General features: G+C 41.4%; 1 protein-coding gene across 1 annotated transcript; it reads right to left on the bottom strand.

Moving 5' to 3' along the window:
- Positions 1–3,918: 3,918 nt before the first annotated feature.
- On the bottom strand, positions 3,919–22,716 carry gna12a (guanine nucleotide binding protein (G protein) alpha 12a). The gene is made up of 6 exons (XM_041035581.1): positions 21,958–22,716; positions 17,113–17,331; positions 9,120–9,170; positions 8,828–9,028; positions 8,294–8,500; positions 3,919–7,152 (listed from the first exon to the last, which is right to left on the bottom strand). Exons 1-6 carry the CDS (start codon positions 22,273–22,275, stop codon positions 6,991–6,993), a joined length of 1,158 nt encoding a protein of 385 aa, XP_040891515.1. The 5' UTR covers positions 22,276–22,716; the 3' UTR covers positions 3,919–6,990.
- Positions 22,717–23,612: the final 896 nt, after the last annotated feature.

Below are 23,612 nucleotides of genomic sequence, written 5' to 3'. Positions count from 1 at the left end.
TGGAGATTATCCCAAGTAAAAAAAAAATTTTTTTCCTCTTTAAATTTGCAGCTTCACGTCCTGTAAGGATTGTTTTTTGTTTGTTTTGTGAATGTGCTATTTATTTATGAGCATTTGTGAATGAAATGTGCCCACAACTACTTACTATGCCAAAGAATTTTTAAAGCTCAGCGCCTGCCAAACACTGACCTTTTCTGACTTTTTTTTTTTTTTTTTTTGAGTCATAAGATAAAACACGAGAGCTGTCTGTGAAGATTCTGAGTCATCCAGGTCACGGTTATCCAAGAGGAGAATTGAATCGAGGTCTGGACTCAGTTTGTAGTTTGTGGATCATGAAGACGTTTCCCTCTCTCATCCAAGAGGCTTCTTCAGTTGAGAAGCCAAATCACAGGCAGTGGTGCACCAGCCGATTTAAATGTTGCATTACTCCTTTTATACCAACAGAGGGAGACATCTGCCACATCTCTCTCTCTCTTTCTCTCTTGCTCCTTCAAACTACCTTTCTTGGTAAAGAATGGAAATATGGAGGTGAAGATAGACAAGTGGTTAAAAGACTGTTTCCACATGTTCTGTTCAGGTGTTGTAAGAGGCATGAAGTCATTTTTCTGAGGTTGTGTATGCATGTGTAGTTTGTTGGTTGTGCTCATCTTTCCTCATTACCAGACAAACTGTTCTCGAGACTCTGCGACAAAATCCGAAAACACGTCCCGAAAAACAGATAAGATGCCAGGCATCAACGAGTTAATTCCACTGTCAGTGTGAAGCAAAGCAGAAGTGGTCTAATGACGTGACGGCCTGGGGTCCAGTGATGTGTCATGGCCAGATCATCAGCTAATGAACCACTAGTTGTTTATATTTCACTGTATGATTCATTCGTTTGGTCAGTTTCTATGTGTGTGTGTGTGTGTGTGTGTGCGTGTGTGTGTGTGTGTGTGTGTGTGTGTGTGTGTGTATGTGAAGGGCAGAGGCAGAAACACAGGGAGCACTTTGCTCATTATTAAATATCAGAGTTCAGCTGTAGGTCCAATCAAAACAGCCTTTGGGAAACATCGGCTTAACCGGAGTCATGAGACCAAATTCACTCACACACACATCAACACACACTCATTCACACACACACGGCTATACAGATAAATGTGTGTGATAGTACTCTGGTCTGTGTATACCAGTGTAGTCAATAAACCCTTAATTTTGACTGATATTTCTAATATGTAATGTTAGCAAATTTAGATTAAAACCAGAATAAGACCATATTTTATAAATTCTGAACGGACTTCCTGTATCACCAGAACTCATTTGGGCTTGGTTTACACTGGGGTGTTGCCAGGTGGTTGCCAAGGTGTTGATAGGATATTTCGTGTGGCTGGACAGTTTGGGTGTCACCAAGTTTTTGCTGGGTAGTTGCCAAACCTAAATGCTGATATGTTGTTTGTGGTGGTTCACGTTTACAGGTGGTTCTTTAATGGTCTTTGTATTATATTATTATATATATTATTATATCTATTCTTACTATCATTATGCGCTGTGAATCATTACAGGAGATAAATATCATACTCATCAGTGTGCACTACATGAAAAAACTGAGAAGAGAACTACAGTAGATTTTTATCAGTTTTGTTTTTAATTGTCTCCTTCAAACACGGCCTCAGTAGAATCACTTCTCTTCTCGAATTTAAAACCTTTGCTCACCAGACCAGATCTGACGCACGTTTAACTGCAGTTACCCCTCGGGTAAAACACTGAACATGAGAAGACCGCTTTCCACCACTTTACACCTTAGAGATGGAAGGATTTTAAAATTTAAATGTCTCATCCCACTGGCTGATTTTAAACTTTGAACTTAAAATCTGCTTAGTGATGTCTGTGATCTGTCGCTGGATGTGCATTTGCTATGCTGTCTGCTGTGCTCAGGCCTCTCTTTCAAAAAACGAGTTGATATCAGTGAGATTACATGACTAAATAAAGGTTGTACACGTGAAAGGTGTTTCTTAGCGTGTTCTGATTGTTTGCTAATGTATTAGAGATTGGTAACTGTGATCTTATAGACAGTACGAGGTGGTGTCCATGATGCTGCTATGGAGTCATTCCCCTTGCTTTATTGGTCACAGCTTTAACATTGTAAGTCCTGTCACCTGTTTATTTTGAGTGAAAGGAGAAGCAGAAGGGTTTTAGTGGACATTTTATAGCTTTTAGAAAGAAAAGTTGTGCAAATCACAGTGTTGCATGGCAGAATTTGCTTGCCAAATGAAGAGAATAATTAGGCACAGTGGCACAGTGCAAGAAACAATAGAAAACAAATATAACAACAGAAGCAGCTGAATTTATGTTTGAGGATATTCTAAATATAGAAACCATGTTTGCAGCTATTACAAGACAGTTTGTACAGTTCATGGAGTGTACTGGCCTTTTTCAGTGACGGCATTTTGATATGTTACAGTAGGAAATAATAAAATGAATGATGCCAACACGCTGTCCCTTTGTCTCAATATTGTCATGGCTGTCTCGTGGTTAATGTCTTTAGTAACACCCACGCCTTTCCTACTGTGACAAGTCAAAATGTCTAAGAAAAGGTTTATCTTGCAGGTTATCTTTAGTTATGAATATGTTTGTATTCAGCCGTGGTTTCCTTTACATGTTAATAATATAATAATAATCTGTAAGACGTAAAGTAAATCACCTCAGGGACAAACTAAGATTCAACTATTAAACTATCCTGCATGAATGTTTTGGTAATGACCATGGCGTGTAGTTTAACACAGATATACACACATACAGTATATGCGCTACATGTAACACACACATGCTTAAGTGCAACTTGAGGACAAAATGTCCTGCGCCTCTTTGCCTCTATAAACGAAGGCTTCCTTAGGTTTCAGAGACCACTGGGGATATATTTTTCTGCTCCCTGCTTTTTCCTCTCATCTCCTTTGTAGGATGCCGCAGGAGGCTGGTTTGGGTTTCTCTGATGTCTGTGTGTGTGTGTGTGTGGGAGAGAGGGGAGGAGGGGCGGGGGGCAAAACAGGCAAAGGGATGTCGTTCTTACAGTCTCTCCGTTTTGGGATCAGGACAGGAAGTGGGCTCAACAGAGGAAACATGAGCCCCCACCCCCCTCCTCCCTCCATCCTCTTACTTTTTCTTGTATTCCCTCTTCCTCCCTTTGTCTGTCCCTCCCCCCCCCCCCCCCCCCCAGTCTGTGCCTACCCATTCACAGGGTCAATTCTGTCTTTTTTGGTTATAGAGATCCCATAGGCTGCCACATGTGTTCGTGCGGTGTGTGTGTATGTGCGTGTTTAGACCTTAAATTACATTCTACACACTTCCTGTGTAAATAAATCTATGTTAACCAGTGATTTCTAAAACAACGCTAAAACTCTGGTCTAGTTGTTTCTGGGCTCCCTCCCTCTCTCTTGAGACCTGCAGTCTGTTATGTATCAGAGCTCCTCTGATTAAAAGCCAAAGCAAAGGTCAGGCTCTGCTGGGTAACGAAGATATCGCCCCACTTCAGCTTTACTCTTATGCCCAGCGGTCTGATAGCTCTAGCCGATGAGCTTCGTATTACATTATGTGGACTGAGAGCCTACAGTTAGCCCCCGGGCTGTACATCAGTATGACATTACTTATCAGGAGCCTCGGCTCGTTGCTTTCTGGCTTTACTCGTTCATAAATACTGATTAAACTGCCCCAGGACATAAGAAAAACATATTTGAATTAATTTTTTTTCACCACATCTCTCCTTCAAGAACTCAAAACATGTTTAAAAAGAAAAAACTCTTCTGCCGTTTACCCCCCTCCCACCCAACTGCTAATCTTTCCACCACTTTTCACTTTTGAGCTCAGAGGGTCTTGACCTCTTGCTTTACCATACACACAATCAAATGCACACAGACGCCAGCACTGAGAAAATAAAGAAACAGCATGTCAGCAAAAGGCAGTGTATTTCACCACAGAGCACAGAGCCAAGGCACTGGGAAACAAAAAAACAACAGCAGCAGACCTCCCTCTCTTCATCCTCTGCCTTAATCCTGCTCGCCTTTCAAAGTCCGCCGTCTGTTTATTTGTTTCATTGCCTTTTCTAAATTTTTCAAACCCCAGACGTTTTCCTTTTCGGGTCGTTTTTCTCTCGGACACATCCAGTGCAATGACGATGCTTACAAAAAAAAAAAAAAACGTGTGTGAGTGGAAAGGTTCGGTTAGTTAACGACACATGTTACAGCAACATTACAGTTACAGTGATACTGTTAGACCGAGTGGTGTTTGTATTGCAAGGTTAACACACAGTGTCAGGCAAATACTTACAGTATTCTATGTACAGGAAGTATAAACATGCACAAAAGGGCCATAAGTCACGATGAGCACACACAAAAAAACAGACAAATTACACAGTATTATAATAAGGCGTGTGGAAGTGCTCACGGGTAGCCTCATTCCCCTCAAGGCTATTTGGACTTAATTCTCAGGGTGGGAGGAGCAGCCCAGCTCTGTCCTACTGCTGCGTACCAAAAATGCACATCATGCAAGTGTTGGGAATCAAATCAACATTTTCATTTCACACATTATGCACTAAAAAACATCTTAAACAAGAACTTATTTTCAGAACCCCAGGATCCATGCCAAAATCCATGCCTCTGATTGGCTGAGAGTCATTCATTAATATCACGTAGAAGGACACCTCCAACATGCCAACAGTTTAACCAACCTAGATCAGTGCACAAGGTATATAAAACTGCAAGCAACCATAGCAACAGTACTTTTTCTTTATGCTACATTACCAGCTAACTCTCACTGGCGATAAACAGACATAAATAAGGCTGCAACTAGTGATTATTTTCACTTCTGATTAATCTGTTGGTAATTGTTTTGATTACTTGATTAATTATTTGGTCTTTGAACCTGAATGAACTGTTTTTTTTTCTTTGCACCAAGCTGTGAACACATCGCTGAGCTCTTAAGTTGATAAGGAGAATATGTTAGCAAACAGTGGTTTATTTACACATCCAGAAGGCACAGAGCAACATAATCATTTATTTGGAGTTATGTTTCTGGCCATGTGACATATGTAAGCCTAATTCACTCTGTCATAGCTCTGATTTTGGTCTCCACCACCTCCTGAGGGAAATATCAGGCTCTTTAGCTTCTAAATGCTCCACCATATTCAGCAGCTACTTGCTGTTTGCTGTTTGGTGCCAAGCAGTGGGTTCATCAGTTCTTAAATGCAGTGATACTGAACCAGGTTGTGGGCTATAAAACCAAAACAAAAAGGCGAAAGATGTTTAAACGCTCCACATTACTGATATCGACTAGTGGAGCTTTAAAATGTCAGAAAACAGTAAAAGGTGACGTCTTCTGACGAGCAGTCTGAAATTCACACCCATTTAATTAGAGAAAACTGAATTAAAATGACCCCATCTGAGAGCCTGGAACCAGCAAATGTTTACTTCATTAATAACCAGTGATTAATTAACTATCGAAATCATTGTTGAATAATTTTCTATTTCTGTTCAATTAATCCTTTAACTATCTAGCTGTAACCACGGGTTAAAACTGACTTTTAACATCTCCTTAACATTTTTCCTACGGAATTAACATGTTATCAGTGATAATACACTCGGAGGTGTCCTGATATGGAAAATACCTAACATAGAAGAGAACTGTGTATTATCATCTGCATAAATTATCTCAGTTCCATGGGTTTTTGCTCAGCCTGGCTTGTTTCGTTCACTATTTTGATGTTTTGTGTTAATCTTCTCACCCCGACTGCTACAGTCAGCACGGTAAAGTCCACAATGTCTGCCAGGAACATGGCAATAAAGTCATTAACAGTTCAACCCTGTCATTTTCTACTTTTCCCTTCACGTTTACAGGACAAAAGACCAGGAACAAGCAGTGTAACCATATCCCAAAGACTTTTTATAAAGGGGGTACTTACCGTATGCCTCAGGTTACTGAGATACTGGTGGGAAATAAAAGAAAGGCATAGGGATAGAGATGAACCATAATTCGTGCATGGTCGGGAGCTGTGTGTGTGTGTGTGTGTTTCTTTAAACCAAGAAGTGCCTCTAATTTGACTGTCGGAGAGGGAGGAGGCGAACAAGCTGTCTATTGTGCCAGTGAGAGGAGGAGAGGGGAAGGATACGAGGGATACGACTTGTTATCTGCAGCTGTTCATCTCTTGTATGACGGTGGGATGAAGGGGGGGGGGGGGGGGGGGGGTAGAGGGAAAGAGGAGAGGAGCAGGAGAGAACAGGGAGAATAAAACAGACTCATCTCTTTCCTCTGTTAAAGATCACTGACAGGAACACTCGAGCAAGCTTATCACATAAAAACAGCATATGACCAGTATGGGCACAAACCCTCACCCCTCTCCCTCTGTCACATGTACATTAAGACGAGGCATTCTTCAGCTCGCTCTAAACTTTCTTTCTTCCTTATTCTTCCTTTCTGGTCACTCCCTTTCCCTCCCGCTCGTTGCTCACACGGCTTAATCCAGCTACATCTCAACAGGCAGCAGTCTGACGTGGTTTAGTGACAGGGGTCGTCATTAGTCATTTATATATATATGTACAACTGAGAAAAACACTTTCAGTGCCCATGTCATGTAGTAGGTGCTTTTCTCTCATTTTTCTCGTCTTTCTTTTTTAGACATTTCTTAACATGTATATTAAGGAAAAAACACTTGAGTGCTACAAGTAGGAGAAAGGTGACTGTCTTTCCAGCATACACACATTTTAACAGGTTACATGCAGGGTCTTGTCCTCAGTGACCCTCACAGTTTCCACAGGGGCCGACGTACACCAACGGATCCAGAGTCGCTTCGTGGTTCCACAGGTTCAGAGTTCAGCTAGATCCACTCTGTGGGTCAACTGACTGCTCCACAGGTCAGTGTTAATATGCGTCACAACGAAGCAGGCCTTCTCAGCAGTCCTCCAGGTTTGAATTCATGGCTGGTTTCACAGTTCACAGTCAGAGAAGCCGTCGTCTGCGGCATGAAGGTCACTGCAGCATGATATCTTTGAGGTTTTCCTGCAGGATGGTGTCCTTGACGGCGTGGAAGACAAAGCGGATATTTTCTGTGTCCACCGCTGTGGTGAAGTGGTGGAACAGCGGCTTCCCTCGGTTTCTCCTCTTGCGACTGAACGACTGCACCAGGAAGGCCTGGAAAGAGCAGAGCGGGGACACTTGAGTAACTGCAGTACAGTACAGTCAGCTGTCTGCAGTGACCTGATTTCTTAGACGCTACAAGAAATCCTGTTTCCGTAACTGGGGTAGGACTAGAGAAACAACTTCCTGGCTATGTATACGGATAACCAAGCTCCTAATCTGGCTCAGACAGTGTGGGGCGGGAGGATGAAAGGAAAAGGATTATTAAAAGTAGCAATCCTATGCTCAAATTCAGAATATTTACACCCACGTAAATAATAATATCGAAGTACGATTACAGCGCTGAACATTTTAACATATTGGTGCTCTACGGTCTTTTCTCTACTGTGACCCTTCACAAACAACCCCCCCCCCCCCCCCCATAAAAATGAATATGTAGGTTTTTAAAAGTCAGGAACATTTGTATTGTACTACTACATTTAAAACCAGTAAGCAATGGAATGACCTGCTGTGTGTATATGTAGATTTACAGGTGACAGTTTGCTACCATTTTATTAAAATATCATTTCTTTAAAACACTTTTGGGCCATGAATATTGTTAACAGCGGCTCACTTATTATGGCACTGCAATGACCTCATACGACACTGGTGTAAAGCTGAGCCAGAGGGAGTGTAAACTACGCTGCACTACGCTACAAGGGGCTTTTAAAGGACAGAAAACAGAGAGCCAGGCTTACTCAAACAAAGTGCAACACAGTGCAAAGAGCAGCACAACAATGCAACAGCTGTAAAGTTTTAGAAGTGCAACTGTTATTAAGGCCTGTGGTTTGTTAGTGGTGTCAAGCCTGTCAATCCCAAACATCTTGGCTCTCCATCCTCCCTTTGTTTCCCTTTCTTTGGCCTTTAAAAAGGAAGTCTCATCAGAGAATGTTATAATCCAAAATATCTTTCCCAAAGAGAAGATGTCTACGGCTGAAATGCATCAGCAATGATATTTTAATAAGATGTGAAGCTCTACTGGATTTGGTTGTACTGTTGTGGCTGAGCACAGAGGTGGAGTGCACACTTGCTGTCTTTTTATGGATGAACCTGCCTTCTTGTGTGCACAGACTCAAACGCCTGTGTTTGTGAAGTATACATGCTCATTGGTTTAATGCATGTGTGTGGGTGGATGAAAGCATAAATGCGTGTGTACCTGTACATCCTCTAGCCTGTGGGGGTCTCCTCTGAACTCGGGAAAGTTCTTGCGGATGTCCACGGTGCGAATTTTTTCCACCAGCAGGTCTGTTTTGTTGAGGAAGAGGATGATGGACACATTGAGGAAGAGCTTGTTGTTGACGATTGTCTCGAAGATGTTCATACTCTCCACCAAACGGTTTGTCCTTCGATCCTCCATCAAGACCTGGAATGACACACACACACGTTATCGTTTGGTTTTTTCAGGTTTTATCTGTGCACCAATTAAGGATTCAGTTGTCATCATATGACTGCTGATTTGAACTGCAGCCACGAATGAGGCAACAATCAAGTTTCCTCAGGCAACTACAAAGAGAGCTTTGTGTAAGTCTCAAATGTTGTGTCCCTGTGATGCTGCTCGTCCATTTCGTAATTCTAAAAGTCAAGAGAATAATAATCAGACTGTCTAAATAACCTCTTAAAATCTCCATATCAGCGTTACGTGAGCCAAAGCGGTTGTGTGTGTGTGTGTGTGTGTGTGCTTGAATGGTACCTGGTCATATTCAGATGACGACACCATGAAGAGTATCGATGTGATCCCGTCAAAACACTGAAACCACTTCTGCCGCTGAGACCTCTGCCCCCCGACATCCACCATCTTAAAAGGGATCTTCTTGATGACAAAGTCGTGCTCGACGATTCCTTTTGTCGCCTTCCTCGCGAACAAAATGTCCTGCTTGCTTGGGATATAGTTCTAAAAAAGGGAAAGAATTTTTTTTTGTTGAGTTAAAGGAGTTGAAGGAATGCAGAGTGAATTTAAAATGTCACTAGTCACTGTGACTCACCAGTTGTCCAATACGATCCAAGTTATCCAGGAAGTATTTCACTGACTCACTCTGCAGACAGGAAGAGAAAAAAAACCCCAAATGGATCTGAGTTTTCTTATTACACATTAACCGAACCGAAAGACATAAATAATCAAGTTAAAGGCCTTAATTTGATGATTAGAACAGTTTCGTTTCCTCCGCATTTCCTCCTTATCGAATTCTCATTTCATAGGAGCTATCACACTGTGGTCACTGATTCAATAGGACATCAATCGATGGAACGAGGGACAGAAAACATGTGACCAACCATAATGATATCAATCCTATCATACTTTTTGTGACATACTCTGCTACTTGTGAAGCTACTTTATCAGCCAATGTCGCAGTGTTCTTCATGTATAACTAGAACGTGAACTGAAGTGACTCGAGTCATATAACTGAATCATAACTGGGTGTCTGTGTTTGTATGAGTGATGTTTTTATCAGCGTTGTCTCTAATCACATTTAGTGTACTTGTTCACATTGCCACACAATTGCTTATATGATTCCATTAAGATTTGTGAGAAGGCCTTAAAGCTGCGCTTATAAATATTTTTATATTAACAACGGATAAAATGTGTAATTTGAAAGAGGTGGTCTGCAGTTACAAACCCACAGAGAATTATCACCTGACTCTGCATGTTCCCTCAGCTTTATGCAGCGTTTTAGTGTCTTTTAGTGCATTATTTTGTTTTTCTGGACCACAGACACCGATCTGATCAACCTCGGTTCGAACAGGGGCCGTTGTTTTTAATGGAAAAAATTATTTAGCCATTAATGAGCCTCACGTTTCCCTCAGGACTGGTGGATACCAAAACAAAACTAAAAGGCAAGTTAATATTGGATTTCTTTTCATTTAGTGACCAGAAACACAACATGAAATTAACGTAAATGTTGCTCCGTGTCTACTGCAAACTATTTGCTAGCACATTTGGCTTTAAAATTTTATAGGTTTGTTCTGCTGCTCCTGCTTTGGTGTTGAACAGGTATTGTACCGTGGGTTTTTAAAGCTGAGAGTGAACCACCACAGTAAATTTGCAGACAGACAGCTAAACAATTAGCTGGAAGTTGAAATGAAGCTCTGTAAAGCTGAGGGTGAGGAGATGATAATTCTCTGTGGCTTAATCACTACAACCGACCCCGATCACATTGTCACATTGTCCTTTGAAGCATTGTTATTATAAAAATATCAATTATAGCCACTTGAAGGCATCAGTTGAGTTCATTTCATTTCCATAGGGTACGAAAATCAATTAACAGGCTCTTGAAACTTGAGTTGTGTAATCTGTCATAGTGAACATCAAGTCTGCATTTATATTTGTCAATGCTACACTATTGCTGAGCAGTAATGTGGTTTAAGTGCAGGCTAATCGTCAGTGTAATGGATTATACAGCTTAAAAAAGTTTTAAGAGGCTGCTAATTGATTCTCATACTGTTTGGAAACGAATGGAAACTGGTGGGTGCCTGGAACAGAGGAAAAGTTCAGTATAGTCAGTTTTCTAAAGCACAGCAGCATAATTTGCAAAACAGTTTGCTGTAGTGTCAGGTATATGTAATGCCTGCAGTTTGCAAAACCAAAACTTTTGTCTGTAGTACAAAACACATCGTACATAAAACATAAAAACCCAGGATTTGAGCTGAATCATTGGGTGTATAATGTTCATACTACCTTAAATATTCTTCCTGGCTCTTATGATTCCTGACAATAGTTTAAAATTGAATCTTTCTCTTCCTCCCTCTCTCTCTTAAACACACACATTCAACAGGAAACAGCTGTGTGTGTGAAAACAGTGGAGAGAGACATGGGGGAGGGAGGGATTAGCCAGTCAGACAGAACCCAGTTACACAGTCATTTTAGCACTACCATTACACACACACACACAAGGGGCCTCACAACAATATAGCATTATTCCTCTTTAAACCCATGTCGACAGCAACTTTTTTCAGACTTTGCAGATTTTTAGTTTCTGTCACACTATCCAGACAGAATCTGTAAAAACTCTTCTTGTGGCCGTTAAATTCATCCCTGTCGTCCCTGACATGTCGCGTAACAACCAGGAAACGTGACCCATGTGCGGGTGAGATGTGACCCCATGACCCCGCCACTGACCTACAGTGTCACCGCAATAGGAAACACAAAGCCGCACACTCTGATTGGTTCAGCGGGACGTGAAGAGGAGGAGGGGCTGTTCAGAGGGAAAAGCAGGGAGAGGGGAATTCCCAGAGACAGACAGAGACACAGATATATGTGAGCGCATGTGCGCGCGCACACACACACATACACACACACACTCACAGATCATTTTCACAGGCGCTTTAACTACCATCAGCAGAAATGAAGCAGCCTGATCATTCATGCAGCGAAAGCATCAAACTAAATATTGAAATAAATTAATTTTATTAGGCCAAGGATGAGTTTTAGTGCCTTGTAGTGCAGATCCATAAGTATTAAAGCTGTAAAATATAGCTATTGTGTGTGTGTGTGTGCGTGTGTATGTGTGTGTGTGTTTGTGTAGTTGAATAAGGCCGGAGGAATGTCTCCATTCATGGCTTGTATGGGCAGATTAGGGGCTTTATCACAGCAAAGACCTGAATAAGCTCATATTCTGCAGTGTGTGTGTGTATGTGTATGTGGCTACAGGTATATGTGTCACTTGCAATGTGTGTGTGACTGGGTGCGCCACTATTGTGCGGCCACCAAAGTACAATGAGCTGTTAACACAAAGTGTGAGTATATTGCGTAATAATCCAGGGCTGTAACTAACAATTGTTTTAATTATCGGTTAATCGATTGATTATTTTTTGATTATGCCCATCGTAGTTTCCCAGCTTGTTTTGTCTGAACAGCAGTCAAAAATTCAAATACATTCCATTTATAATTATATATGAAGAAAATTATCATGTTTGAGATGTGAATGTTTGGCATTTTGCTTGGTAAATTATCATTTACCATATCATTTATTATTATTATTATTTTTGTTTTTTTTTTCCTAATTTTAGTTCTAATAATAAGTAGTAATAACAGAAGAGTCCTGCATTCAAATTTTACTTGAGTAAAAACATAAAAGTATTAGTATTATCAACATTTACTTAAAGTACTCATAATGCAGAATCATGTATATTATATCACTGGATTATTGTTGAATTAATGTACCTATCACTTGTGTTGCAGCTGGTAAAGGTGAGGCTAAGTTTAACAACATTATACACTGCTGGGTAGTTTAATCAATAAAAAATCATCACAATTATTATTTGTTGATTAGATTTCGTATCAATAACCAGAATGTGCCAAAAGCTTTAAAATAAATATAATGTGAGAGAGAAATACAGTATTTGCTTCTGAAATGTTGTGGAGTACAAGTATAACGTGACATAAAATGGAATTACTCAAGTAAAGTGTAAGTAGCACAGAATTGTACTTTAGTATAACAGAGTTGCTCTCGACCACGACACACATCAAACGCAGAAACAAGGATTTACAGAAACAGATTTCTCCTCACGTACAGATAAAACAATAACATACAGTACAGCCACTATTAAATCATGAAGTACAACTGCTCACTGACGACAACAGCAGCAGCAACAGAGACTTCCAGGTTGAAATCTCATCTACTCAACCATATGGAATTTGTGTGTGTGTGTGTGCGTGTGTGTATGTGTGTGTGTATGTGTGTTTCAGCCTCTTTTATAGCCTCTTTACATCTTTGTTGGGCTTCAAAGTTCCGTATACGGTATACAGTCCGAACTCATGCCTCCTGTATTCAGGATGTCTGTTCTGCTGAAGACAACAGCAACGGTTTACCATCACAGCGTGATATACAGCCTTGTTTTTCGAGCAAAGGAGGTTTTGCTGTTTATATCCTATATCAAACTATGTGTTATCTGGGTGTGGTGGGAACACAGTGAAGCCTGCAAGTAAACAAAATTCTTACGTGTACTTGCTTTCGGTTTGTTTTTCTGTCACTGCCTCCTCTCCTTCACTCCGTTTTCTCTCTCTCTTTCTCTCACAGCCTTCCCATCCCCCTGCTCTTCTGTACTTTCCACTCCTTTCTTCCTCCCATCGTACTCTCTCTTTCTCTCTTTCCTCCCTCTCCCTCTTGTCTGCCTGTGGCCCAGCTCCAGCTGTGCCTGGGAAAAGCTGACTGTGGTATCCCCGGAAAACCTCTCCGAGAGTGGAGAGAGAAGGGGGGAGGTGGAGAGTATCTAACTCAGCACATTTACTCCACAGTAGACATTTTAGTTTTTCTTACTTTGAAAGCATGAGGCTGGTATTTTACTTACTATTACTTAAATTGCTTGAAAAGACCAATGGCAATAATGTGTTATCTCAACACTTCATAATTTCCCTGTGTGTGTGATGTTCACCTCCCAAAGCTGGTGTTCCTACCGAGGCTGTAAATCTTACAGAAAAATGCATATTTAAGTTTTGAAGGGTTAAGTCACTTCCTAAAACAGCTGCACATTGTTGTTTTTTGGCAAATAGGAGCAAAACAGGGCAAATTGTGCATTTTTAGGAGTACTGTTGTCAGTCACAAGGTAATTCATGTATTTTTTTTCTTTCTTATAATTGTGGTAACTCTGACTATGGGTCAAACTAACTTTGGACTTGGCACCACTGTTCTACAAAAGAATGACTCCAGCAAAACAGTATATATTGGGACAAACTGTGCAATCCTCCTGAAGTTTTCCAAATAGAGTAAAATTTTACATAACTACAAACCAAAGTAAACACAGAGAGCAGCCCCCCCCCAGGTTTGCTATTATGCTTGTTAACTGCATAAAGATCTAGTTCCTGGGCAACCTGCCAGCTAACTAAGCAGCTGCCTGTTAATCTCAGTTAATCTACACTTGGTATGTTTACATATTTGTGGCCTTGGATCACTGTTGATTTATCGTGTACGTACAAGAGAAGCAGTAGCAAACAACTGAAGATTTGTTTATGCTTTGTCTTTTATGGAAACGCAAGAAAACAAAGTGCACACATACACACACACACGGAATAGTTTATGAGTTGGTTAACCAAACCGCTGGCTCGATTAATACAGGGGGCTGTTGGTTGTGTTTACCATCATTTGCAAACAAGCTTCATATTATAAAGCTTTAGAAAGCTAGTCTCAATATATGTTGTTTTGCTGGAGCCACATTTCCCAAACAGCAGAGGTGGTGAGAGCAAAGTCAGCATGGCTCACTGGTCAGTAATACCTCAATCATGAAAATAAAACCCAGATAGAAAAAGACAAATGTTTTCCTGCGGTGCCCATGTTCTTGTGCTAGTGAGTATTTATAGCAGCAGGATGGTGTATGTGGGACTGTGGCCCATGTCACCCAGTGCAACACTGTGGCTCACTGGTGTGTTTTTAATAGTCTTTGGACAACCATGGAGCTCTATGACACAGAGGAATAAGCTGCATCAGACTTACACAGGCAATACTTGCTCAATTCATTGTTGGTTTTGGTCTTTCTATGGGATTTGATGTGACAATGAGTAAAAAATATAGAATATCAAGAGCCTTATCCTTTAAGCCAGAATGATGTCTGCAGGCCTGCACAGCTGTAGTGTACTAGTTTTATCATCCAGTGGCTCCAGATAAGACAAGGCAGTCTGACCCAAAGCTGTGCACTGACATCTCACACACACACACACACACACATACATGTACACAAACACACCGACACACACACATACAGTATGTTAAGTGAGAGGGAGACGGAAGTGGCTTCTGTCTGACTCCAGATTGTTCTGTCACTGATAGATGTGTAACAAGGCAAAAGTTCAAACTTACAGCTCTGAGCAGACAGCATAGCTGCAGTGTCACTTTCAATAAAGAACAAATAAGCTGGCTGCCACAGCCAATACAAAGCAGGCTGACAACAAGACCAGATGGTGATGCCGATGCTGTGAGACATTCTCTATGTTGACAATATGGTTAGTGATCATTCATGACATTCTGTTGAACCATTAAGCGTCATTAACAGTCTGTCTGGCCCTTCACAGCATATTTGTAGACACTTGTGGAAGCAAGTGGTTCTCCAGCCGTTCTGCTGCTGCACAAATTGTTCTTTAAACTAAAGTAAGTGGCTGCTTTAAACCAGACTCAGTTTATTTGGCTTTCTTCAGACAGCAGAGAAAAAGATGAACTTAGACATCTGGAAAAAAAACAAAACAAAACAAAGGATGGTCTGACACTGACGCTGCTATGGTCAAAAATCATCGCTGCAAAGTAAGTGATGAATCAAATCTCCACTACTCACTGGCAACAAAACTATTAGGTAAAATGAGGGCACAGGTTACCAATATAACAATGGGATGTCTTTTGATGACGATTTTAAAGTATTTCACATTTTTTAAAAAAGAAGTGTACCCCTACTCTGGCATTTGGGTAAGTAAATGTGCCATTTTTTCAAACCCTTTTAAAATACCTGACATTTTCAATGAAAAATACTGCCTCATTTTCCATCTATTCAGTGTGACTCGTTACACATTAAAAAGAGAAAATCCAACCTTCGGTGATGTGTGCAACCCACTGGTTTTGATCAGTGTGTGTTTAAAATATTAGGGTTAAAAGGAAAAAGAATTACACTGCAATCTACGAGCCGTTTCAAATTGTGTTTGGTGCAATGTAGCGTGGCAGATGAAACTCCGCAGGGCTCCACTTCACCGGCTCCATTTCCAGTCAAGAGAAAAATAATTACATCTTTGGAAAGTCGCCAAACAATAAAAGGAGAGAGGTAAGTTACTAAGAAAAAAAAAAAAAACTTCCGCAGGCTTCACTCAGTGCAGTGCTCCTTCACTGAGCTGACAGGCACAAACATATTATCCAGTTACTTCATCTTAAGTTCGGAGCATGTCAGTGATTGTAAACTCTGTGAAAACTGGCCGTGGTAAATCAGTTACCACGAAGATAACTGCTCCTCTGGACTGCTGACGTCACTTGAGTGATGTGGAAATACTTATGGAACTGGTGGCAAAAACATTTACGGCTCACAGCCACAGGGGCTGCACAACTGGAAAACATATACAGTGCAAGGTATTTTATGAAAGGATTTTTTTTTTTGGCATTACTCCTCAGTTTGACAGCTTACAGAAACGATGGAGAGGGATGATGGTTTTCGAGGGTTCTGAGTTGTATTCAGCTCCAGGATGTTATATTGTTTTTAAGAACAAAAAATTACTACTTTTAAGCTGAAATTGCTGTTTAGCTTCACTGACACAGAAAAGGCAACATCACGTTTTCATACTGACATATAAGTGAGGTTCTGCTCGGTCATAAGTCACTCACTGGACACTCTTTAACTACTGTGACACATTAAATGAGAAGCATCATGTCAGCCAGTGAGTAATCTGTGAGTAAACGTGACTCTTGGTCAGTGAATGGACAGGAGGCTGGTTTCTGATGCAGACGCTCATGGGAGGATTAGTGTAAGTGGCTTATCCTGGAGGTCAGGATCCACCCAAAGGGTCACAAGATTATTGGAAATCAGAAAAAAACATATTTCTACAAGAAAACACATTTTAACCTATTGTCCTATTTTATATTGATTTATTTTTGAGACTTTCCTCTAATGTTTGCTTGGTTGCTCTTGAAAAACTCACTTCTTTTGTAAGCCTTTCTCATAATTGTACTTTAATCTTGAAAATACAATTATGATAACATACATACATATATACATGTACATAACATGTGATGTACATGTATATATGTACAGTGTAAAAGCAAAATCTATCCACATTTTTTAGTTGAGTAAAAGTAAAAACACGCAGGATACAATGAGTGAGAGGCTGTTCTTTAGTTTATCAGTTGTCACAATAATCAGTAGATAACCAGATATGACAGTACAAGCCTCCCACCAAAGACCTGTAACACAGTGACCGTAAATTCAGTTTTTTAAATAAGTCTGTACATGAATAAAGTTGTAGCCCATCACTTAAATCTAGAGAAAAACTGGGAACCGCATCTCTAGTCTACTCACCAGTTGGAACTCAGAGCGCCGTGCGTAGGCCTGTTGTATGCCGGCGTCTGCCCACAGCGCACTCAGAGCCATCACGTACAGCTGAAACTCGCTGGGCTCGACCCCCGAGGCCCCCACACGTCCCTCCCACGACATCACCAGCATGCCTTGCTTCTCGTTCTCACAGCTCTGCCAGCTGATGCCCAGCTTGTCCCGGGCGTCCACCAGCACACGCATGCCCTGCAGAAACACACAAGCAGTACATTTCAAGCCTGAATGCAGCCAAGTGGTGTAAAACCTGCGATTTCTAATGTCAGCAATATTGTACAAATGTTTCCTGACCACATAGATGAAAAAATAAATAAATCACACTGCATGTGCTGCTTCCTGAGAAGAACGTCCACACCGAGCCAAGCGTTACTGGTAAACATGGAGTAACTTTAAGGGTGAAACACATGTCTCTGACACACACACATACATGTGTGGCTGCTGGTGGTTTTCTGAAGAAAACCATGTGGACCGATCTGTGTGGGAGGTCTCCTCCTGAGTGATCAACTTAGCCAACACACACAGACACAGATATCCAGTGTTTTCTATCTGTTTCTCCTTTTGCTTTTACTCTGCCCTTATCTCGATATGTTCTGCAGCCAATTTTGTTAAATACTTTTAGTGACAGTTCTTATTTATACCTTATTTTTTGTGCCTTTTAAAGTCTAATTTACTTTGGCTATTTTACTGCTTGTCATTCAGTGATATCGTTTTCTCTGCGTCTACTTTTATGGCTTAATAATTGACCCTGATGTGTAGCACATTTCATAGCATGCAGAAGTTAAAAACGTACTGTATTAATAGAGCTTGTTTGCTTGATTGTCTACTTTATTGAATAGTACAACAGAGGACGAAACAGCAAAACATTATCAGTGAGCTATAAAGTGTTTCAGAGGTCACCGCAGGTTAAGAGATGTGTGTATGTGTGTGTGTATCTGTCAGTGACTCATGACCAGCTAAGTCTTGTGCAACAGTCAAGTCAAGTCATGTTTATTTGTTGAGCTTAATGTCACATTCAGTAGGTTTTACTTCCCATCAACATCAACAGGCCCTAATGTAGCTCAACTTTATCTCTGCAAAGACAAAGAAAATCCTCTAAAACCCCCAAAGCAAGGGAAAAATATGGAAGATACCTTAGACAAGGAAAGTCAAAGAGTGCCCCAAGATAGGAAGATGTGACAGTAAGTAGAAGGTGTGTGTGTGTGTAGTCTGCCTCAGTCTGCCCCTTTGTGACACACGCTGTGGTGTCTTTTAAAGTCTGATCCCTCATTTAGCATTTTTTTTTTAATATCTTCATAATTTATGTTTTTGTTTTTACAGTAGAAATGAGTAAGACAAACGACAACCTAAACAACTGAGGAAATCCCAGGACGTGACTATTGTTTAACACAAAGACACACATGTAACCATAATCTCACACACATGCAGACCGAACACCAGCATGAGCTGGTTTTCCGTTGAGCGAGCCTTGACTCACATCCAGTCATGACTATTGTCTATTTAAACTTTCTGTTTCTGAACATTAAACTTATCAATTTACTAATCCGCGTATTTGTTGCATAATCCACTTTATTCTTGTCTGTCTCACTTCCTGTATGCTTGCATGTTTGCACGGCTGTCTGCTTGCCTGGTGCTCTGCCAACATGCAACATGTCCGTCTGACTTTCATGCCTGTAAATAAGTCCGCAGTCAGTAAATGTGCTGAAATAGTTTGCATTTCTACACCAAATACGACAATGCCATATCAAGTTAACCAAGCCTCCTCCGAATTCCTGCCTTTTCTTTGCCCAGACTTGGAGTACAGCACCAGATCCTGCACACTCTCTCAAATAAACTGGCCAATTTTTTTATTAGGGCATTCAGGTGATCCTTGTCAACTTATATACTATATAGTCTGGAAATAGCACACGTCCAATTTGTGTTTAGTGGGTATTTGGATTCAGGTTGTCATCAGTCACTCTTAAATAGGTCACTTGAACTACCAGACACACACAACTACTAGACAATTATCTGTATGTACTTTGAGTATTAAAGTGACATTTCACAACTCGTACTGTAAACTCAAGTATAATTTACCTTAATCCTGGCTTACCATTGGTATGTGAACCTTGTTGTCTGTTTGTGGAGTACTTACTGGTGATAAACATGGACATTTTTGACTTTACTTGCCGATAAGGACCTCTCGAATGCAACATTCATTCTGCATCTCTTTCAGGCTGTATGTGTAGCCTGGCCTCCAGTACGTGGACTGAGTTACTGGAACACAGCTTCTGACTGTAAAACTTGTGAACTTCTGAATCCATTTGTCCATCTGGCATATGCAGTGGGTGCAGCTAATAAGTTACAAACAGAAACACCAACATACAGGGACTATTTCAAATAGCTGAATGGCCTAATTTGAACCCAGTCTGACCTTAACCCAGACCATGCAGGGAAACACCATTTGAAGGAGAAACAGACTTTGCCAATAGACCGGTTCTTGGTGTTTGTCTTATGAGTCACTGGCCCTCATTATCTGAGAACAGGGGTCTATAAAAACATGAACATCTGACATCTGAGCTGGCAATATGTATTCTCACAGTCATAACGTGATCAATGACATTATTAGCAGCTGCATACAGTAGCAGGCTGTCAGAGGTCTGTTTCTTTTATCTCTATTTTGTAATTTTAGCTGCCTTCCTGTATTGATGTTGTTCACCCCATGAACTGCACTGCCCTCCTTCTCCTCTGCCTTTTGTGCCCCCATAGTCCACTGAAAACACAGGGAGACAGAAAACATTGCTCGCTGTAGAGCGGACATCAAAAACTGCCAGAATACAATATCCAATCAGGTAATCAGTGCCTCTTCCCCCTGCCCTCTAACAAACAAGCGCTAAGTAGTAATTAACCTCTTGAATCTGTACAGATTAATCAGCACAAACTGTGTTGAAACCCACAGAACTTTATTTTCAGCTTCCGTAGTGATCCCAAAGTTTCCAAAGAGGCCAAATGTGTAGATTTTTGTGGGATCAATAGTTTAAATGGGGAGCTGGACTAAGCTGATGAAGAGTACACAGTATATGAAACTGGGCTACGATGACTGAACCTTAAAGGGTGACTTCTTAAGACTTTCTAACTTTTTCTAATTCCTTTGTTAATCAGCAGTCGCTGTGGCCCCCAGCAAAAAGATAAGTGCTAAAACACAGAACCATAAAATGTGTGAACTGACTCAGTAACTAACACAAGGAGAGACAGGCAGAGAAGGAGAGATAAGAAAAACATGCTTTTAGAAAAAGTAAAATCCAACATGTTCTCAATTTATAAAACAGAGGTTATAAGATAGAGAATTGTATTTAAGTTAATAAATAAACAGGTACTCAGTTTTCACCAGGATGCAGTGATTCCACTTTAACAAGGATAACACCAGAGATTTATTCGCTCCTGTAGGTATAATTACTGAGACTCAAGGAGCGGGACCACACCTGAGCTCCACCTCTGTTATTTATTTATTTCTATAAGCCTAATTGCACCACAAACCTGTGTGTTCTCTTTCAGTTTTATCCCTCCTTCGTCCCTGCTTTGTTCTCCTTCTCTCATTAGGTTTCCATGAAGGTGTGTGGGTTCTCTACACCTGGCAGGTGAAGCTGATGCTCCACCAACGCCCCAAACTGTAGGCCAGCAAACCAGTCAAACCACAGCAGTCAATAAAGCGGTGGTTCTCTGCTTCATTAAGGTTTGTTTTGTTCTAATATCATTTACTCTGGTTGTGCAATGAGATCATGTTATTTACAGCTTGCTGTTCTTCTTAACCTTAAGTGACTGTAAACTAATTATTGTTGGGTTTTAGAGTGAGTCAGATACAATTAGCAATTTGACGACAACACCAAACAATGAACTGATGCAGATCAATAATGAATGAATCTTTAGCTGGCCTTTAAACGATGCCGTCTACAGAGTGGAATTATTTGATTAGAACAACCTTAAAGCTGCTTAGGGGCAGAGATATCTGGGTATTAATCAATTAGTCAAAGAATTCTGACAGTGGATTAATATTTATCATTAATCAAGCAAAAATACCAGTCATTGTTTAAGGTTTGTCAAATGTGAGGATTTGCTGCATTTCTGCATTGTCTATAACAGAAAACTGACTATTTTGGGGGTTTTGAACAGTTTTTGCGGCAAAACGACGAAAAAAGAAAGACGTCGACTTGGACTCTGGGAAACCATTTTCTGATATAGTACTTTGTAGTCCAAGCAAGTGTCAGTTTCTAAATAAAATAACTGACAGATTAGTCAGCGATGGATGAACTAATGGTCTGATTGTTGCTTTTCCCTCTTCATTTTATTTGAACAGAGGAGTGGGGGCTGGGGTGTCCGAGTCTGATCAGGCCCGTGACAGGACCGCCACTGGATGCTGGTATTCGGGCCAGGGTACTATATACTGCCTTGACTGTGCAGCAGGGCAGGCTCTTATCAACCTTGTCTGGGCTGTGTGGTACTCAGGGCGGATGTGCTCATCCCTCAGGAATAGTCTGGTATTGTTAGCTGGTGAAGGAGGCCCAGCCATGACAGCAAACAAAAGGAGGGCACACACATTCTCTCTCACACTCACACACACACACACACACTTCAGGATAAAAATATGCACTATGTCAACAAACCTCTCTGTGTGGTTCAATAAAGTTCTCAACAAACAAAATATCAATTTTAAATAAAAACAAAGCCAAACCACGTGTTGACAGCAAAGATTATCTTCTAGATGTTAACTTTGGACTCAGGGTTGTAAAGTTTGCTTGAAGGCCTCATGCTGTTTATTTCCCCATGAAACCTTGTCCTTACCTTCAGTATGTTCTCATAGATAGTGTCCCGGAAGTCCAGCATTGCTTTCTGATCAAACTCTTGCCCGTTGATGATGCGCATCTGTTTGAGGAATGTGGACTTTCCACTCTCTCCGGCTCCGAGCAGGAGGATCTTCACCAGCCGACGGACGGCTCTCCTCTCCCGGGCGAGCATAGCGTCTATCTCCCGGCTCCTTCGCCGCGCCTCCCGCTCCTGCGCCGCGTCCCTCTCCCGGCTCCTCTCCTTGCTGCCGCCGGGGTCCCGGCTGGCGTCGGCCGGGAGCAGGCAGCGGCTCAGGGTGCGGACCACTCCCGACATGGCGAGTCGTGGGAAAAGTTCACCGAAACTTCGGTGGGAAAATGTTCATTATAGGATGAGACCTCTGGGGTGGAAACGACCCAGTCCCGTTACATCCACCTGGGGTGAATCATACGTTTCCTGCGAATAAATAAATAAATAAAGTCTACATTTAGATTTAGTGGATGAAGCAGTTATCTAGTCTCCAACCGGCAGACAACCCGTGTCCATCTTGGTTAGACCGCGCCATCAACAAAAATCACCCTGCATAGATTAGAAACAGCCAGAAAATGTTCAAAAAGTTTGAAGGTTCAGATGTTTGAGTCCGTCCTGCCCAGAAAACGTGATCTGAAGTTGATCTGAAGTCTGTCTGTCCAACCAATGCACAACAATAGTAAAGGCAACGCAGAGACTCGCACAGTGGGACAGCCCATCCAAACTACACACAGCCAGCGGTTTGTGAACTTGGGCTGCGGAGAGAGAGAGAGTGAGAGAGGGGGGGAGAGAGCGGCTCCTCCGGGCGGCGATGGGACGGCCAGACTGATGGAGCGGGGGCGGGTTCCTCCGGTGAACTACCGGTGCTCACCGTGGGAGGACGCCACCGAACACAACAAGGAAGATGTGACTTCCAAAGACCTATTTTAGATGAGCTGTGTCACTTTATGAAAAAGGCGTAAAGATATTAAGACGTTAAACCACAAACCAAAGATATAACTGACTGTAAATGGTAATAAACATACTCAGAGTGAGGAATGTTTCTCCTCCAATAAATATACTGGAGATAATAATTGTAATAAAACCTAGTTATTACGCACGGTGTGGGTGAAAAGACAGGCAAATAGTAGTTTTAAAAAAATGAGTGAAAACTAACTGTGTCTCTGGGTGTTTTGGAGCTGCTGAACTCAGCGTGGTCAGCAGAGGGCGCTTTAGGCATTACACCACACTGAGCGTCAGTATCTGGTGGAGTAGAAGTAGCTGATGAGGGAGTGTAAGTATACGGGTCACTAAGAGCGCTCCTGTCCTGAGCTGAACTGGTTATTCCTGTTTCTTACAGGTAAGCTGACTATAAAGGAAACCCTGTTAATAGACAGCAGCGGGACATTTTAATAGAGCCCGACTGTGAAACTGTGATATCCAGAGACGGTGAATTTGACCTTGGATGAAAATGTTTGTTTCGCATTGTAAAACCAAAATGGCGGGAGCCGATAGAAAAAAAAAAAAAAACGTTTGCTAGCTAAATACAAAGAGTGTAGCTTTCTGTGTGCTTTGAAGTGAGTGAAATGAGTGTTCAGGGCTATGTATGGCAAGGCATAGGGATGGGGGACAAACTGTGTAAAGTACCGTGAATCGAGTAAACG

Source organism: Toxotes jaculatrix, chromosome 4, assembly GCF_017976425.1.
Source record: "Toxotes jaculatrix isolate fToxJac2 chromosome 4, fToxJac2.pri, whole genome shotgun sequence".
NCBI lineage: Eukaryota > Metazoa > Chordata > Actinopteri > Toxotidae > Toxotes > Toxotes jaculatrix.
Note: the sequence above shows the minus strand (reverse complement) of the source record. Positions and strands in the feature narration are given on the sequence as shown.

What these genes read in the sequence shown, in the direction of transcription:
- gna12a (XM_041035581.1), bottom strand. Translation starts at nt 22,275, where the DNA reads ATGTCGGGAGTGGTCCGCACCCTGAGCCGCTGCCTGCTCCCGGCCGAC. An exon ending in GGCGCTCTGAGTTCCAACTG is followed by an intron (nt 9,171 to 17,112) that starts GTGAGTAGACTA and finishes TCCTGTCTGCAG; the next exon opens with AGTGAGTCAGTGAAATACTT. An exon ending in CGTCATCTGAATATGACCAG is followed by an intron (nt 8,501 to 8,827) that starts GTACCATTCAAG and finishes GTGTCATTCCAG; the next exon opens with GTCTTGATGGAGGATCGAAG.